Below are 20,266 nucleotides of genomic sequence, written 5' to 3'. Positions count from 1 at the left end.
TAACACCCTAATAGTATCTCTTGTACTAATACTTGTAATAATATTTCTTAGAATTTAAACTGAAAACTGAAGGAAAGAACAAAGGCTCTTTTGATTTTATGAGGGAGGATTATTAACTGTTGAAATATGGAAAACTGAGTTTCAACATACAAGTGTTAATGTCACACTGGTACCACTCACTTTTTTAAAACCTTCAACCTATGTATTACTTAATTTCAAATTGTCCACAACACTGAAGATGGGTGATGGGTACATCAGGGCTCATTATACTCCTCTCTTTTGGTATTTTTAAACTTCTCCATGAAGAGTGTTTTAAGCTCTACACACACAACAACCACCCTCTGATTCTTGCAGTGAAGGGCTGATTCGTGTAAATTTTGTAGACAACACCCTTCTCTGGATAATTTTAATTTTTCCTAAAAATAAACATTCTAGTCACCAACCCAGTGAGGGGGCAGCAGCTCAGGAATGCACTGTCATGGCAGATGGAGAATCAGTCATTGTGGGAAGTGAAACAGACTCGGGCAGGATTGGAAATGATGCAGCAACATCTGATCCCATCAGACCATCTTTAAAAAAGCATTTCATCAGCTGTTAAAAGACTGCACAGTGGCTAGCAGCACAACTTGGTGACAATTAAAAATACTAAAGCTACAATCCAATTTTTGTTGTTTCACACACTGGAGGAAGTACAGATGGAATGCTGAGTCAAAATCAAATATGCAAACTCATAAGCTGAGTCTCTGGAATGAGACTCAGTGCTTTGGAGTTTAAGATTTAATGACAGATTCACACTACTGAAGGTTGTTCCTCTCCTGACTCACGATGTCATCTGTGGAGCAGACATTCGGAAATTTTAGTAGAATGACATCCTCTTTGGTACTTTTCTTGACTGTTGCAATAGTTTGGTTTAATTACCGTAACATATAAACACTGCGGGATAGGAACGACCTTAAAACACCTCAACATGCATACCAACAATAAAGCAAGTTGCAAACTGTAAGTAAAGCCCTAATTATGAACATCCTCAGCCCCAGTAACCAAGAGAGCCTTCTCAAGGGTCAGATTATTCCAGCTACCTCCTGGATGCCCCTGAGGCCTCTTACAAACTTTAAGTACTCATTATTACGTTCTGTAAGAAAGCTTGTCTATAGGATTGCCAAGGAGAAACTTCAGTCTCTAAGCCCTAAGTACTACTGCATAACTTTTGAGGTTCTCTGTGCCCCTTTTTCTAACAACTGCCATGCCCTAGGGTAGGTACAGGCATGGCATGGACAGCCACATATGTACTAAGTGACACTGCCCCTGTTTCACAGTCATTGGAGCTAAGGTGTCTACCTACCCAAACTCACCTTCAGAGGTTGTAAAATACATCACACTTGGGAGGCAAGGAGTCATCATGTTCTATAATGTGCACAAGGGAACAGAAAGATACCAGCACAGGGAGAATGACAAGACGATGCAGAGGTCAGGGCCCTGCTTGTCAAAGAAAGGCCCACAGTGGAACTGGGCCAAGGGTGGCCAAAAGCTGTCTCCAGGCCTTCACGAAGCTCCATGCTGGAGGACACTGAGACACTTCTGATCTCTTATCATAAAATACCCTTCTCCAGCCCGGGCAGTCTGCTAGGTTTGTTTCTTCTTCCGATGAACCTTCACTACCACCAGTCCAGTAGTCCTTACTCTCCTCATAGGGCAAAAAATTCTCTTGGGCAACTTTTCAGATCTTCATCTTCTGCTCCATAGGGATTCTGACCTCCTCTGTGAAGGAGCTGGACTACATCAGTGCCCCTCAATGTGTTTTATGCCTCCCTTCCCCCATTAATTCTATGCAGAACCTCAATACATGAAAATGATAGGAGCTGGGCCATTCAGCTGGAACAGGACAGGGAAGTTGGGTCCTTCCATGGAACCCTGTGAGCACTTGCAGGGACCACTTTTGAAGATTCGAAGCAGAATGCTCTCTGGGTCCCCTGGCTCTGCCTGAGTATTTTACCTTCCAAGGGAAGCAGTTTCACAGCAACCACTCAACATGCTGGCCCAGAGGAGGCAAGAGACAAGCGGATGAGCACTAACACTCAAGCCAAGACAAGCAAGTACAAGCAAGGCAAACGGTCAGTCACTGGCCATGGCCTGAACCCGAGGCTTCCTTGGGGAAAACCATCACTTCTAGTCCTAGAAGGAGGCGCCACAAGGAAGCTGACAGCTCAGCCAAAGGATGGTTGACAGCTCAGCGGTCAGACAGTGACATCCCAGAGAGCACCCATGCCTCTGAATCAGCAAGCCCCAAAGACAAATAAACTGCTTTTCACTTTGGGAGTTGGCTTAAACGTAGTGGTAAGGAGAGAAAAGAGGAAGTGAATAAGGCAGCCGGCTGAGGGGTAGTGGCTCCAGGCCCCAACCAGGGCCCCCACAGCCTCACTGGCCTTCCTTTTGGGGTTAACCATGATCCTTATGTGACCACAAATGGAAAAGAAAAGGGGGGGGGGCACTCCACAGAGACTTTTGTTTAAAGACATCAAGATCTAAAATGAAGAAAGAAAGGAGATCTAGAGAGAGAACGGCTCTTCAAAAGCAAACTCCAGAGTTCAGACATTGCCTGGGGACTCATCAAATGGCATTAATGACTCCCACAAACATTAGGGCTTTGAACCTATCTGCATAACTATGTTATATGATTTCTCAACATCACTTTAGACGGAGGAATATCTTCTTCAAAATTATGAGCTTTTGTAAGAAGCACCTTGAGACACTGCTTAAACAAGTCTTCATTTTCTTAAGAACATGAAATACAGCTAGACCGACAGAGCAACTGCAAAACTTTAAAAAGGACTAGTAAGAACTCGGGCAGCTCTAAGAAGTGCGAAATAAGTTGCTGCCTGAAACATCCCAGAAGAAAAAAATTAATCAAAATGATTACTGTCTTTGATGATGGTGTTATTATACTGTCCAATATTTATTAAAATGATTACCTTTGCTAAGCACTTCATATTAATCATTTCATTTAACCTTCACAATAACACTGTGACAAAAATACGCACTGCAATTAGTGCAGGAGATGCTAACGCTGCTGGTCCAAGGAACACACTTTGAGAACCAGTCAGTGCCTTAGAGAATACAGTCTTTCCTTTCTTGTATTCCCCTTGGTCTCTGAGCTTTTGGACCCATTTCACATGGCAGTGGAAGCACATGTCCCAGGTCACCTATCGGTCCTGGACCGTGGGTGTGTACTCTCACAGTCCAAAACCGCCAGACAGAATGCTGGCCACCCCACATGGTTTTGTTTCTTTCTTCCAGACAAAAGATACTAGAAATGCCAAATAAGTCAGCTGTTCACAGACCAAAATATATTTTCAAATTGGTTATTTTTAAGCATGTTTTCTAAATAGCAGCGATGTTCTAGAGATAATTCATAACACCACCATGGCTAAATGAACTGAATTGTCTTGTCTGAGCTCCCAATCTCACAAAAATACCCTAGCACCCACAAAACGTGATTAAATACCTGAACATCTTCATATGAGAATTAAAAAGACCTGCAATTAATGTCTTCAACTACTATTGGCTTTGAAAAAGGCCCATAGCAGGTAAAATGAAGAGAAAGAGAAGAAAGCTAACACTTTCTGAGGGATGATTCTGGGCTACAATGGACAATTATCCCACAAGGGAGTTAATGTTAATGCTATTTATTTAACCCTATTTAACAGATGAATACAAAAGCTCAGAAAGGAGTAAATCCTTTTCAAAAGTGCACATTAATGTTAAGGCCCTGATTTAAGTCCAGGCCTTTCTTGTCTCCAAAGACCAAATTCTTTCCACTATAACATACACAAAAAATTCCTCAAATAAAAATTTACAGAATCATAAAAATGTAGGGCGAGCATGTCCTTAGAGACTCCCTAATTCAACACTTCATTTAACAGATAAGGCAACTTTGGTAAAAACTCTGCAAAGATGGCCACCAATAATTCCGCACCTCCTCTGTGTATGTTCGCCACTCCTCCTGTCAAGAGATAGAGCCTCTTTCCTTTCCTCCTGACCTTGTGATCTGCCGACCATTAAAATATGGTAGAAGAGGGGCGCCTGACTGGCTCAGCGGGTTAAGACTCTGCCTTCAGCTCAGGTCGTGATCCTGGGATAGAGCCCAGCATCGGGCTCTCTGCTCACCAGGGAGCCTGCTTCCCCCTCTCCCTCTGCCTGCCTCTCTGTCTACTTGAGATCTCTGTCTGTCAAATAAATAAATAAACTCTTTAAAAAATAAAATAAAATACAGTAGAAGAAACAGTTTACGAGTTCCAGACACAGCCCTTAGAAGCTGGCAGTTTCTGCTGCCATGTTCTCTGGAGAAGCCAGCTGCCATGCTCTCAGGAAGGGAGCTCAAACTAGACTACTGATTGATGAGACATCCTGTGAACAAAGAAACAGGGCATCATGAAGGAAAACCAAACATGTGAGTGAGGCCTTCTTGAGATTTCCAGGCAAGTCGTTATCTGAATGCATCCAACAAGAGAGTGACCCCGGCCAATGTCATGTAAAGCAGAAAAACTAGCTGGCTGGATTTTCTGACCCATGGGATTAGGAAGTTTGGGGCTAGTTGGTTACACAGCTATAGATACTAAAGCAAAGGAGGTAAACTCACCTGGCCAAAGTCAGGAAGAGCAAGGACTAACATCTAAGCCCCTTTCTAGCCCTGGCCACCAGCCACTGTAGTCCACCACGTAAACTAACACACAAATAGGATAACAAACCGAATGACCAACCTATGGCTTTGCCACAACATCCCATTCAAAATAAATCTGAACAAAATCACTGCATATTAGCTGTCCACAGTTTCAACTTAGGCAGTTTCGGTTACCCAGTGTCATCCAAGGTCAGGAAGCAGATGATCCTCCTTTTGACAATATGTAGTAGCTTATGCCCAACAACAGCTTAACACTATGTCATTCACCTAACTTCATCTCACCAGGTAAACATTTTATTATCTCACATCAGCACAAGAAGAATGAGTCAGTACAATAAGATATTCTGAGAGAGAACACATTATATAACTCTTATTAGAGTGTATTGTTACAACTGTTCTATTTTCTTATTGCTGCTGTTTCTCTTACTGTGCCTAGTTAAAAATTTAAACTTTATCATAGGTATGTACATAGAGTAAAAAAAACATAGTACTTATAGGGTTCAGTACTATCTTTGGTTTTATGCATATACTGGGGGTCTTGGAATGGGTAAAGGGGGACTACTGTACTCATTGGTTGACATCAGCTAAGCAGGGCACTCTGGCATGTCCGTGTTCCACTGACCTACTGCTATTCACAGTTTGACACATTCATTTCTCATTGCAAATCCTCCTGAGGATAGGGAAGAGCGATCATCAAGCCCTGTCTGTGTCTCTAGTGCCTAACCCAGGGCCCTGCATGCCAGCATAAATGAAAGTTTGCTAAGTGACACCTCCCATGTGAAAAGAATTAGACTAGTCCTCACTCCAAAGAATTATGAGACCAGGAACAAGTGAGATGCTGATGCCAAATCCCTCTTTTACTGTACAAATTATAACCATAAAATAATCACTGAGGGCCATGACATGTATAAAATGTTGTTTTCCCAAACACTTGCACAGCATTGTCTTTTACTATAAATGTGATACTCACAAGAAACCCTGTCAAACATATAGTGCTACTGTTCTTCTCTTGGAGTTGAAGAAACGAAGTTACCCAGAGAGGTAACAGGATTTGCCCCAAATCACCCAATTTTCCCAAGTGAAACCACAGTATGAATTCAGGAAACCTAATTAAATGTCCAATGCTAATTTCATCTTCTAGAATCCTCTCCTCAAAAACCAGATGATCTAAATTTCAATAAGTATTATAAAAGAACTTAAAGTAACATGAATATAATATAGCCAATTACAGAAATTTAGAAATAGACAGGACCTCAATATTATCCATGATATACAGTGAATTTTCTGGGACATGAATCCTGGCATATGCCTTGCAGCATCTATATGACACTACACCTTTGTGATGCAAATAGTATGACATTCCTTCTCATCTCAGACAACACTTGCAAAATATAGCACATGCCTATGTGAGTATGCAGGGTCACCAGGAAAAACTCATTACTTGATGTTTCTTATAGTCTTAAAATCAGAATGTTACTGTCACATGCTACTCACATGTGACAAAATGATATATGCAGTGGCCAAGCTTCCTATATTACGTAATCATGGGTATTCCAAGACGTTATGACAAGAGAAACTTTTAAAGGACAGTAAGCGAACACTGTACACCCTTCCATGATTTGGCTGACTGGACTGCTGCACACATAGCTATCTCAGCAGAATGACATCTGCATGTAATTCCCAGGGAATGAAAAATGCAAGAACTCTGTGGCCCCCCACCCCACCTCTTCAACCATGCATTCCCAAAAGGAACAGTGAAGACAGCAATAAGGCAGGTGAGTAGGAAAAGCTGTAAGTGTAACACCATGGCTTCAAGGACTTGTACCACTCCCAACAAACCCTCCAGCCTTTACTGCCAGGACCAGGGCGGGGCTGGGCTGTCCAAGCTTTCCAAGGACAAGGGGGATCCTCACTCTCAACCCATTATTTCCGGTTCCTAAATCTGGAAAGGAAACACACCAGAGGCAGTCTTCTATCACTCTAAAAATGTTTTCTCTCAGGCCACTCTGGATAGTTTGGGTTGTCGTGATTATTTTCTACTGCTGCCATTAATGGTGGTGTTTGTTTCCTGGTGAGGACAATTGTAAGACAGAGCAAACTAAATATCCACAGGCACACCAGGCCACAGATGAGAGCATGCACACAGCTCCCAGGCAAACAAACACCGCATTTAGGACGTCATGATAATTTAGGAATGAGCCAGCAATTTTAAAAGCACTTTAGTTGCTGCTTTTCCTTGAGACGCAATGTCTGCAGACGCCACATACTTAACAAAACACAGAACAACGATGCCCTCTACAGCCTTCAGAGAGAATACATGGAACTTAACTGAGTTCTTCTATCTGTTGAAAGATTCTGAGTCTACTGTTCTACCCAGAATTATTTTTACACTAGAGTAAGTTCGAACATACATAGAACATGTGTGTATGTTGGAAAAATGAAAATATCAAGATCTAAACCCGAGATGCTAATTAAAATATAATAATGTCCAAATGATTAACATTATACTGAAATAATTCACTTTCCTAAAAGACCTACAGAAGCAAACTACACATGTTCATTTTGGCTAGTAACAGAGGCTATTTTCAAAAGAATTACTTAAACTATTTTCAAACTGCAGGCTCCTAAAAGGAGAAATAGGTTGAGATGAAATTTTTTTTAAGAAAAGAAATATACCATGAATTGAGGATTACAACATTCACTGCCTGTCTGGAAATGAAATAATAATAATAACACCAGAAGAAGTAACTCTAAGCTCAAATGACTTCCCTGTTCTCCATGAGCCATGAGGAAAGAAACTTCTCATATTTGTAATAAGGGAAGTGAGGGAGGCGGTATTGAGCACCTCAGAAATATTCCAGAATCCTCAAGGCCTGTGTGGATACGAAAGATGCAAAGGCCCTTTTTCTCAGGGAATGTGTCTGGGACAGGACGTTTATCAAATCAATGGTAAACATACATATAAACAATTAGCGATCATATAGAAAACATAAGCTGCACATGGCACTCCAAGGAACAGAGGATAATCAATGTGAGAAAAGTTTATGCTGTGTGTCAAAGGAAAAGCAAGTCATTAATCAAGCCTGGTACAAATTTGATCATTGTACAGAGACTAAGGAAGAAAAGGTAAGAGAGAACAGGAAGAGAGAAAACCACAGACTAGATCACTGCAGGAACTGCAAAGGCATCAGTTTCAGAGGAATAGGTGGGCATGTTCCCAAGTTCCGAGATGAAAACACGGGTCAAAGTTAAAGAGGAAGACAGAACAGTTATCAGAGTGTCTTAAATCTAGCCAGAGAGTTCAGATCAGATCTGATTAAACAAAAGGAATTACTCTGATCGCTTAAGGAAGTAACATGATGAAAATGGTGTTAAGAAAACAGTATCCTGGCACTTGTCTAGATAAACTGGAATGGCAGGACAGGAAAGGAACAGAGATCGTCCAGAGATTAATGAAGAAATACAAACCACAAAGGATCATAAGCCTGCATGTAAGAAAAGAATACAGAAGGAGCAAACCCAAGACACTCTGCAGAGGGTAGATACATTATACAGGTTATCATGAATACAGGACAAGAAGATATCACAATTTGACAAGCCTGGGATGCGTGAATATCATGGATATTCAAAGCAAAAGCCAGTTTAGAAGAAAACTATAACACACTGAATTCTCCGTCTGAGGTTTTAGGGATCAATTTAGGCAGAAATTTAATGGAGGCAGGTGGAAAGTTGAAATTGAAAAGAGGACAAGAAGCCAGGGCTGTATTTAAGCACTTTCTAATCATCCAAAAAAAAAAAAAAGAATACTTGAGCTAACACACACAGGAAGGGATTGGGGAAAGAAAAGTCCAGAAACTGGGTATCTGGCCAGAAAGACAGAGAGAACACTTGGAAAAGGAAGTTTCACTTGAAAACCAACAAGAACTTTGTTTCAAAGTTATCAACACTCAGAGCAAATGCCCTATTGAGTGAAAAGGAACCAAAGAGCTTTAAGTCTGAGGCAGAATTAACTGGGAATTGGGTGACCATTAGTGCACTTGGTGAACTTTATCTGGAGTCTATCAAGTAATCAGAACATATTTAGTTAACTATGGCTTCCAGGCCAGCCAGTGTAATAGAACAAATAATATGCAACAGGCGAAAAACAGCAGCCTACTTCAGCTGAAGCATGTCATTCACCACTAGGCACACTCTTACTGGCTCTAGGTCTTGAAAACTTAAAGCTCTCCCAAGGAACAGAGAGAATTAAGAAGGAACTGAAAAATGAAGAGTTTAAATACCAGGAGAAGAAATACAGAGATACTTTTTTTTTACCTTTTTAAAAAGACAAAGACAAATGCCTCCGTAAAAACATTCCCAGGGATAAAGGTTACACACTCCTCATTCAAATTCATTTCCAATAAAGAATGTAATCATTTAAAACTTCTGTGATTTAAGACACTTCAGATTTATTCTTAAAATATAGTAGAAAATCATTACCTAGAACTCAACTGGTATAAAAATATTTGTATGAATCTTGTTTTTTTAATGCCATACATAAAGTTAATACATCAGTTTTCAAATGAGTGCTGATGACAAAGTCAGTACCACAGTCTAAAAAACCTAGGACACAGAATTGAAATGGTTCACCGAGGCAAGCCAACAAGACAAAAGCCCATTTGCTATTCAACTTTCTCTTTCTCTAGAAGTTCAAAGCACTGCTCTTCACTTTTACTTTTGTTATAAAGGGGAAATTACTGTCAATTTTTGGACATATTTCTCTTTTTCTGGTTGTTCTAAGGAATACAGAGACTAGGGTTAACTGAAATTCAGAGCAGTACCTAAAACTATAAGAGCTACCAAGAAGTAGAAAGAAAAATAGATAGTAAAGATGCAGGGAACTTAAAAAAAAAAAAAAAAAAAAAAAGTAAAATCTCTCCTCTCCTCCTAAACATTAATAAAATCTTAAACCTGTTACCTAAGATTCAGAAAATGATTCAGTCTTCCTACCCCCAAAACTCCAGCTCCCCACCCTCCCCAGAATAGAGTGGACAAACATCAACAGCAAAAGTAAAAGCTTTAAGTCTCCTGGAGTGGGTGAGAAGGAGGAGGAGGGGGTCATTACACATTCTCTGTGAAAGAAGACAAAGCCAGATCCACATTCCAGGGAAATCTGTCTGGTCCGAGTTTTTCCTTAAATACAGATTGGCCTGTCACTAAGCCAGGCTCTGTAATCTTCCCAGGCTGCCACTGCCAGGGAAGCCAGGAATCCCTTCTAATTAATCAAGCCCTCCCAACAAAAATTTTCCCACCCACAATAAAGTAGATTGGGGGGAGGGGAAGCAGCAGAGCAGGCTTTGTAGCCAAAAGAATTCTAGACTTTGGTGTAATACCTAACTAATCCAAGAAAACAGATGCAGGAAGCAGAGGAAATGATCTACAAACAGAGACAGACAATGAGGTAGGAACCTTTCAAAGTACTGCTTTGCTGGAACCCGAGCTGAAAACTTTAAATCCTAAGATGTAATTATTACCGGGAGTGAGACCTGGCAGCATTACATACTTTCAAAAATAACTTTAAAGCAGGGGATGGACCCATAAGCTTTTCAGAGGCAAACACCATATATTCTGATTTGACACTTTTGACCATAATTCCTTATTCAAATTTATTTTCTTATTTCTTTACTTATTTCCTCTTACTAAAACTAAAACTTCTTACCAAAACATGGATAAAAGTCCATGATTAATACAGTTTATGACCATGTCCATTTCTTGTTTCCACTTGCAAAGGAAATGGCCTTGTTTTGGCCTTGCTAATTTACCCACCCTTGCTGCCAGTTTAACCCCTAGGTAACTTCGCTGAAAGCCTACTCTGACAGGGGGCAAGATTGATGCACAGATTCAGACCCATGGTGTCCAATACAGCTGCTACTGGCCATGTGTGCTTCCTGAACACCTGAACTGTGGCCAGCAGGAAGTGAGATGTGCTTTAAGAGGTAGATTTATACACCTAAACCAGAATTTACTGATATAGAGAGACAGTTATTTCAGACTTTGCAGGCAATGAGATCTTTGTTACAACTATTCAACTCTGCCACCATAGCATAAAAGGAGCCAGAGACAATTTGAAAACAAAAAGGATCGGCTGCGATCCAATAAAACTTTATTTACAAAAATAAGCAGCTAGTCTGTGGGATATAATTTGTTGGCCCCTGGCCCCTCAACAGTATATAATTTTGGAAATTCTAAAATATTGGGGTGGGCGCAGAGCTAGAATTAAGATCACTAAGGAAACTTGGGGACATATGTGTCGGCTGTCACCACTACACCCGACTGAGAAAGGTGTGACGGAAGTATAGGACTTATCTCCCTGCCACAAGTTGTAGTGACCCAGAAGTCAAGAGACCCTGAAAGCTGTGGTTCCAAGGACTCTGTCATCTCATTCACTGCTGCCATTTCCTGGAATTCTGGCCCAGGAGACAATTATAAGAAAAGTTCAAGGACAGGGACATAGCAGTTTTGTTTTGTTTTGTTTTTTTTCCTTTTTTTGGTTTGGATTTTTTTTTTTTTTTTTTAAGGGCCCTCTTACAGGCAGGAAGGTCAAAAGACTTCTCTGCATTTGAAGAAGGATAAGTGGGGCGCCTAGGCGGCTCAGTCAGTTAAGTGCCTGCCTTCAGCTAAGGTCATGATCCCAGGATCCTGGGATCAAGCCCCACCTCTGGTTCCCTGCCCAGCAGGAAGCCTGCTTCTCCCTCTGCCTCTGCCTGCAGTTCTCCCTGCTTGTGCTCTCTTTCTCTCTGTGTCTGTCAAAGGAGTATTTAAAAAAAAAAAAAAAAATCTTAAAAAAATTTTTTAAAAAATGAAGAAGGATAAGCTGTTTGCATGGATAATTAATACCATTCCAGGGAAAGTCTCAGAATAAACAACTGAGATGCAAATGGCAAACTATCTGGTTTTCATCTGTATGACTTTAGAAACCATGCTCTAATCAAGTATTTTTCAATCCAGTACATGCATCTATATGAAAATTTGCTAAGATTAATTCCTTTTAAACTTTACTTACTCATTTAATTACTGATTATACTGATATATATGCACACAGATTAAAATGCCTTATCAAAAACAGACCTCCTCTGCCCTATCCGGTCACCACCCTCTCCAGCTCTCATCAAGAGCAGCGACACTGAAAACTTCAGCTATTTGATCTGGTATTTACTATCATGTTTCTAAATACTATGTTATTACTACCAATTTCTTATTATTTTAATTTTACATACTTTCTACTGAAAATGAAGACAATGCTTACAACCTACCACCCACACATTGCCTTCCCCAGCCTTCTAATATCTGGAGTTCACAACATGAAATGTACATTCTGTTCCAAACTGAGCCAGGTAGGGTATGTACTATGCTTACTGTCCAAACTTGCACAAGAAATGAAGGGTTGTTTCATTTTTCTCTTGTTTAGTTTCCCATATTCTTATCACTAAATCATTCCCACACTCTCTGACAGACCTAAGAAAAACTCCTCTCCACTTTCAAATACATGAGGTATTTCATCCTTTCATTTCCTGTTGGAGACATCTTTCATGGAACTCTTAAGTCCCGTGCCAATTGGACTGGTTGCTTTCTAGGCAGGACACACTGTTGATCACCATGGGATTTGCTCAGGCACTCACCTGCAAGATTTCCTATTTCCCAGACCCTATAAGTCACTCCTTCTCTGTTTACTCCCTCACTTAGGAACACCACATTCTTCCTAAAATAGGGTACTTTAGAAGGAAATTTTTTTTAGATTTTGCATCTCTGAGAATGTCTCTGTTCTGCTGTACCTATCACATGGCTAAAATTAAAAACATAAGAAACAAGTGTTGGCAGGCATGTGAAGAGAAAGAACCCTTGTATTCTGCTGGTGGGAATGCAACCAGTATAGCCACTGTGGAAAACAGTATGGAGGTGCCTCAAAAAATGAAAAAATAGAATTACCAGATGATCCAGTAATTCCACTAATGGGTATGTACCCAAAGAAAACAAAAACACTATTAGTAAATATTAGATTACTAACTTACTAACTAGTAAAAAAAAAAATAGATTATTACAAAATTAACAAACCTGATCTAAATGACATATAGTTCAATGTACCTGATGACCATCACATTTTTCAAATGTTTATGGAATACTTTCCAAAACAGACAAAGGAATTATGCCAAATAAGAAAATGATTAGAAAATTTCCAAATACTTAGAAACACTATACATTTCAATAACCCAGTGATCAAAAATGGCTTCACAGGGGCACCTGGGTGGCTCAGCAAGTTAAACATCTGACTCTCGGTTTCACTTCAACTCATGATCTCAAGGTCGTGAGATGAACCCTTGCATTGGCCTCCCTGCTTAGGAATCTCGCTCTCCTTCTCCCTCTGCTTTCTTTCTCTCTCCCAAAGAGGGGAGAAAAAAAAAATTAAATCACAATGACAATTAGAAAATAATGTTTATTTGAAAAACTAAATCTCTACATAAACTGCGTCTCTAATAAAACAAGACGAATAAAATTAAAGAAGTAAACATTGGAAGAGAAAAAATTTATAGCTTTAAGTGATATACTGGAAAAGAAGAAATGCTCAAATTCCATGATTTAAGCTCCCACCTTAAACTGGACAGAGAACAGCAAATTTGCTCAAAGAAAATATAAGGGAGAAAATTTTTTAATCCATAAAGTAGAAAACAAGTACACTACAGGGAAAAAAAAAAAAAAAAGCAAAAAGATGGTTCTCTGTTTGAAAAGACTCCTAATTAAACAAACCCCTAACAGTACTAATAATTGCTTTGCTGGAATTGCAAATCAAAAACCATTATCGCCTTATCCCTGCTAGAATGGCTACTATCAAAAAGACCAGAGATAAGGAATGCGGGTGAGGACATGGGGAAAGGGGAACCTTGGCTGGTGCGTGATTGGTGGAAATGTAAACTGGTGGCAGACACTATGGAAAATAGTATGCAGCTTGCTCAAAAAACGAAACACTGAACTACCATGTGAGCTAACCATTTCATTTCTGGGTATACACCCAAGGAAAATGAAATCACTATCTCAAAGAGGTATGTGCACCCCACGTTCATTGCAGCATTACTCACAAAAGGCGAGACAGGGAAACAACCTAAGTGTCCATTGATGGATAAATGAATAAAGAAAATGTGGTGTAAATACACAATGGAGTATTATTTAGCCATTAAAAAAAAGGAAATCCTCTGTTTGTGACAAATGCATAGACTTTGAGGGCATTATACTAAGTGAAACAAGTCAAAGAAAGACAAATACTGTATGATCTCACTAATATATGAAATCTAAAAACTTCAAACTCAGAAAGAGAATAGAATAGTGGCTGCCAGGGGATAAGGGGTAGGGAAAATAGATGTCAGTCAAAGGGTATAAACTTCCAGTTATAAGATGAGTAACTTCTGGGGACCTAACATATAGCATGGCGATTACAGTTAGCAATACTGTACTGTATCCTAGGGAGGTGCTACAAGAGTCAAGCTTTAATGTGTGCACCACAGAAATAACAACATGGTAATTACATGAAGTAAAGGATGTATTAACCTTACTCTGGTAAACATTTCACCACATAGGTTATCAAATCACCGCATTGTGTACCCTGACCTTACACAATATTATATGTCAATTATATCTCAATAAAGTGGGGAAAGGGGAGACAAAAAAAAAAAAAAAATCACCCTGTTGGAAGGTATGAGCCTGGCAGTCAGCATATGTGGGAGCGAGGACAGCAGAGATCTAGGATCCTATGCCCAAAAGGGGTAGAAGAGAAAGGAGAGGTCAGAAGAAACTCATCCCAGTTAAGCCCAGAGCTGTAAGAGACTTCAGCCTCTTTTCTTTGTACAATGCTTGACACATAAGCACTGGATTTATAGATATCTCTGTAATACTCTATGATATTTCATACAGGTAAGTCTGTCCATAATTTCTTGGAGTAGGAACTATTCCATAGAACTTTTTCCTTCATTCTCTTGATAAACTGTGACCTTCATGAAAATGGCAACTAGAAGAAAAAAAATCACTGCTTGCCATCCAAGGAAAGCGATGTGGAAGCTTGCCATCCATCCAGGGCTTTAGCAGGAGGGAAGGGAAGGGAAAACAGCAAGGAAAATCCTAGAAAACACTAAAAACACCAACCTTACACCAGACTCTTTCATAGGTTGCAAAGTTGTACTACCCACAAGGTGGTGGAATCCCAAGCCATGAAATTAATGTGAAGCCTGGTCCAAAACCACTGAAATGCCAGTGGCTCCAGCAGAAATAAACTTGAAACTGCTCAACTGCACTAGAATGTGTGTGTGTGTGTGTGTGTGTGCATACACATGCACACACGTGAATGTGCACACAATGCACGTGTAGGATGTGACTGAAAATGAACACACAATTAAAAATTACACACATCAATAATTCAGCAATTTCAATCACCAATTTATTCCACACTTAGTATATAATAATAGAAATAACAGAACAGTCTACAAAAGACTATGAAACAAATTACTTTATTACTATTATTAAGATTTTATTTATTTATTTGATAGAGAGAGACAGAGAGAAAGGGCACACAAGCAGGGGGAGTGGGAGAGGGAGAAGCAGGCTTCCTGCTGAGCAAGGAACCTGATGCGGGGCTTGATCCTAGGACCCTGGGATCATGACCTGAGCTGAAGGCAGATGCTTAATGACTAAGCCACCCAGGTGCCCCGAAACAAATTACTTTAAAATTATAAAGAAGATAAAAGGATGTGGAAATATATTTTAAAAATAGGATAAGCATATAAAAAAAAAGGACTGGTAGAATTTGAATTTAAAAAAAACACAAATTCTCAGCTGAAAAACAGAGTCACGAAAAATAAACACGTTGAAGAGTTGATTAAATACAGATTAAACAGCAAATTAAATCCAGATGAGAAGATATTAATGAACTGGAAGATGTGTAATAAACAGCACTCTGAATGCAACACAGAGACACAGGATGAAACAAGAAAAGGCAAATGGCCAAGCAGCACTCATGCAAGCCTACTTGAGGAGCATTCGTCAGAGAAGGCACATGATGTTGGCATCGGTAGCAGGTATGCGGGTCCCCCGCTGCCCATGACACCCTAGGCCAGCACAGACAATCTAGCAAGAAGGATGTCACACATTCAGAATGGGGTCCCAGTGTTTGAGTTGTGGGGCTTTTTAAGGTGCATGTTTCGGGAAGCACTGGCCCACTGCCTGTGTGATCAGAGGCACAGAGACAGTAACAATGTGATACATACAAGCTTCCATATAATGTGTCAGAATGCTGTCTATCTCCCTAACTGCTAATCTGATACTCATGGCTGGAGGAACTCCTCTGTCTGGTGTGATCTAGGAGCTAAGTTCCAGGCCTTGCTGGTGTGGCCAGCTGTGAGATGGGCAATATGGTAGCCAAATCTGCCCCAGCAGTGTGTATGGCTTCGAAATCAAGAGTCTCCTCTCCAGCATCATGAGGCACCTCAGGTCCAAAATCTGTGGTTGATCAGAACTGTCTGGCCTACTGGGCCACTGCCAGTTTTGGCAGAGCTTTGCACACAGCCTGTCGGGGCTCGGTCTCGGTCAGGCTAATATCACCCTCATAGCACAGAAGAAACTATTACATGAGACTACCCAGAAAACTCAGTATAAGAGTTCCAAAAGAAGAGAACAGAGACGATAAAGCACAGTACCTGAAGAGACCATGGTTGAGATTTTCCAAAACTGAAAAAAAAGACTTGTATCTTTCAAATAAAGATGCACATGCATCCCAAGCCAGATAAATAAAGTCTATGGCTTGAGGCTTCATAATCAAATTGAAAAACATCAAAGCCAAAAACAAAATTTTAAGAGCAGCTAGAAGGAAAAAAGCCGATAACCAAGATAACCAAGAAAGAAATCACAGTGAGGCAGGAGAGAAACTTCTGTGGTTACTAGTCTCCACAGATGTGCCCCCACAATCTTTGCTTCCCTGTGGGCACATGCTGCTTCTTACATCAAAAGCTGCAGCTTCCCCTGGGCTGGGACCTTTGAGTGCTCTAACCAACAGAATGTAGTATGAGTGCCAAGTGAGACTTCTGAGCCCAAGCCTTCAAAGAACTGGCAAGTTATCTTCTTTCCTGTAGCAACTCTTGTCCGGGGACACCATCCCTCAAACTCGGCCACCATGCTAGGAGAAGCCCAAGCCAGACAGATCAGCCATGTGAATGAGAACTGACAGGCAACAGTAACAGCCCCAGGTGAGGTCCCCAGCCACGGCCAGTGTGAAGTGACAGCCATGCAAGCATGTCATCTTTGACATTTCCACTGAACTGGGCTCCCAGATAATTGCAGCCCCGACCACCATCAAAAACAGAAATGACCCAAATGATCCCAGGTAACCTACACAATCACAAGAGAGAATAAAATGGCTTATGTTTTAAGCTACTAAATTTTAAAGGTGGTTTTAAACATCAGTCGGTAACTACAAAGTTTCTCAGTTGCCGTAAGAGATTCCAGAAAACAATGGAAAAGCATCTTCCAAATGCCAAGCAAAAATAATGCTCAACCTAGATTTCTATAACCAACCTTCCAGATTTAAGACAAAAATACATTTTTTAGAAAGACAAATGATGAAATTTCACCACTTATAACCTCTCATAAAAAGAAATACTACAGAACACATGGATAAGCAATGAAATTTATTAATACGGTATACGTCTAATAAGCCAGGACTTGGTAAAAATAAGATATAACTACAATACTAAGTAGTATCTGATCTGGTTAACTATGGTAATATGTCTGTTTTGATGTTGTGAATGTACTTCATATAACACTAGCACAGAAAAAATGTCCTCAGCAGCCAGCATAGGTGAAGGCATCTTAGGCACCTCATAGTCACTATTTATCAATTCTTCCCCTCTCCTTTCCCATACCCTTCACATATAGTTCTCCCATCTCCCCACAATGGAGAAGGTCTCAGCCCCAGCCACCAAGGGACAGAGGAGAGATGCTTACAAAAAGAAAATAAAAGAGGGCAGCCAGGCAAGAGACCTCTCTCCTGGCATTCACCCACCTGCAGCATTCACTGCCTACTTCATTTCTATCTGCTTTGTCATCATCCAAAATCATGTCCCAGACATACACATGAGAATGACAGTTTTTAACATTAAGGACCAAGCTATGACCCAAAGGCATTTTACAGAAGACTTGAAGCAAGAAACCCCTATAACCATATGAACTATTTCCCCCCCAACTCTTAATATACAAATCTTCAATAACCTACTTCAAGTTTTCAGTAAAGATATTAATTTAAAGAGTAGAAAGCAAGTTCAGAGCTTCAACTGTCAGTGAACACAGAACTCAATTATATTAGAAGATGATTAACCATTTTAAAGACTATTAAGCACTACTTACTTTAATGGCAAATTTCTTTGATTCCATGGCTTATTGATTCCAGAGTAATTATGGACCTTTAATAGAAGAAAAAAGTTTATAAGTAGGTATATCAAAACCTCTATTTGGGTAATAGATACGAGAAAGTTTGGCTGAATAGCCAAGTAACAGTAAGTAGTTGCAAGACGTAGACTTACTTAAAACTAGTCTTAAAAATATATTGTATCAGGGGCCCTGGGTGGCTCAGTCAACAAAGCATCTGACTCTTGATCTCAGCTCAGGTCTTGATCTCTGGGTCATGGGTTCAAGCCCCACACTGGGCTGTACAGGAGTGGAGCCTACTTTTTATATATATACATTATTAAAATATATAGATAAATATTGAATTAGCAACTGAAAAACCACCAACAAAGGGAATCACAGGCTCAGATAAATTCTATCAGATATTTAAAGGGGTAGACCATTGGGGCACCTGGGTGGCTCAGTTGGTTAAGTGTCAGACTCTTGGCTGTGGCTCAGGTCATGACATCAGGGTTGTGAGATTGAGCCCTGCCTTGGGCTCCACGCTGGGCATGGAGCCTGCCTAAGATTCTCACTCTCCCTCTGCCTTTGCCACCAAAAAATCATAAGAGTTAATACATTTATAGTACCATATTGTGGGTTTTTTTTTTTTTTTTAAGATTTTATTTATTTGAGAGAGAGAGAGAGAGAGCACAGGCATGGGGAGCAACAGGCAGAGGGAGAGGGAGAAGCAGGCTTCCCGCTGAGCACGGAGCCTAATGCAGGGCTTGATCCCAGGATTCTGGGATCATGACCTGAGCTGAAGGCAGATGCTTAACTGAGCCACGCAGGCGCCCAGTACGGTATTGTATTTATTGAAAAAAAATCCATGTATAAGTAGACCCATACAATTCAAACCTGTATCATTCAAGAGTCTACTCCCTTTTAATATGCTCAGCCAGACCAACTGCTCTCTCTCACCCTTGCAGAAATGTGCGGAATTATTTTTTAGAAAGATTAAGACAGAGGATCTGTTCTGGAAAACACTGGGCACAGTATAAAGTACGGCAAACCCTACTGTAAAAAGAGAAAATTAAGGGAACATTTACAAATTGATTGATATCTTCCCCAACCCACATATCCCTTATGATGGTTAATATTATGGGTTAACTTATCGGAGCTAAGGGGATGCACAGAAAACTAATAAAACATTTCTTCTGGGTATATCTGTGAGGGTGTTTCTGGAAGAAATCAGCATTTGAATTGCTGCATTTCAGTAAAGCCAATGGCCCTCCCAGTGTAGGTGGTTACCATGCAATCCACTGAGGACCCAAATGGAACAAAAGGTACAGGAAGGGAGAATTCAAAGTCTTTGTTTGAACTGGGACACCCATATTCTCCTGCCCTCTCCTGCCCTCAGACCTAAGGAGGTCTTTGGACTGAGAATGAATTACACACAGGCTTTCCTTGTTCCCCAGCTGGCAGACAGTGGATTATGGGACTTCTCAATCTCTGTAATTTCATGAGCCAATTCCTGTAATAATTATATATACCTTCCATTGGTTCTGGGTCTCTGGAAAACCTTGTCTAATACACCCCTCTCTCCTGCTTAGCCTCTCCAAATAGGAGACTAAAGCTATTCAGGGATTGGACTAACCCAAAAGGTAGGATCTATAAGTACTGACATCAGAGATTCCCCAAGAAACAGCCTCAATGGATGGCTCTAAAGGGAAGCAAACACCCACAAGCCTCACATCTGCATGGAGAACTGTCTTCCACCCTTTTAATACCCAACTCTCAAATACAAGTGAACAACCAGGAATCACCTGCCATCTAAGGAAAGACTCTATTAAACAGCAACTCTATAAAACGAACAGCAAAGAAACTACTTGGCCAAAACCGAAACTGTGCAGGGAGAAGGAAACCATTTTTTAAGAAACTACCATTATTATCAGGGAGATAGGAGATATTGCAACCATAAAGCAATAAATACTATTACAAAAAATTAGAAACTTCCAGAAAACAACAAATTAAAATGATAGCTGAAATAAAAAACAACAGAAGTTCTGGAGTTCAGTTAAGTCATTCAGAAACTTCAGTGAAAATAAAAAAGATGAAAAATAAGAGAGAATAAATTAAAAATTAAAGGAACAGCATAGAAGGGCTCATACGTGAAAGTTAGGATGGAAACAT

General features: G+C 40.2%; 1 protein-coding gene across 1 annotated transcript in view; it reads right to left on the bottom strand.

The window, feature by feature from the left end:
• The window catches only part of LOC122916265 (SLX4 interacting protein), a 180,044-nt gene that overhangs the window by 141,469 nt on the left and 18,309 nt on the right, over positions 1-20,266 (bottom strand). The window contains 1 exon segment of the mRNA XM_044263454.1: positions 18,095-18,150. Coding sequence (XP_044119389.1) covers positions 18,095-18,121 — 27 coding nt within the window. The 5' untranslated portion in view covers positions 18,122-18,150.

Source organism: Neovison vison, chromosome 8, assembly GCF_020171115.1.
Source record: "Neovison vison isolate M4711 chromosome 8, ASM_NN_V1, whole genome shotgun sequence".
NCBI lineage: Eukaryota > Metazoa > Chordata > Mammalia > Carnivora > Mustelidae > Neogale > Neogale vison.
Note: the sequence above shows the minus strand (reverse complement) of the source record. Positions and strands in the feature narration are given on the sequence as shown.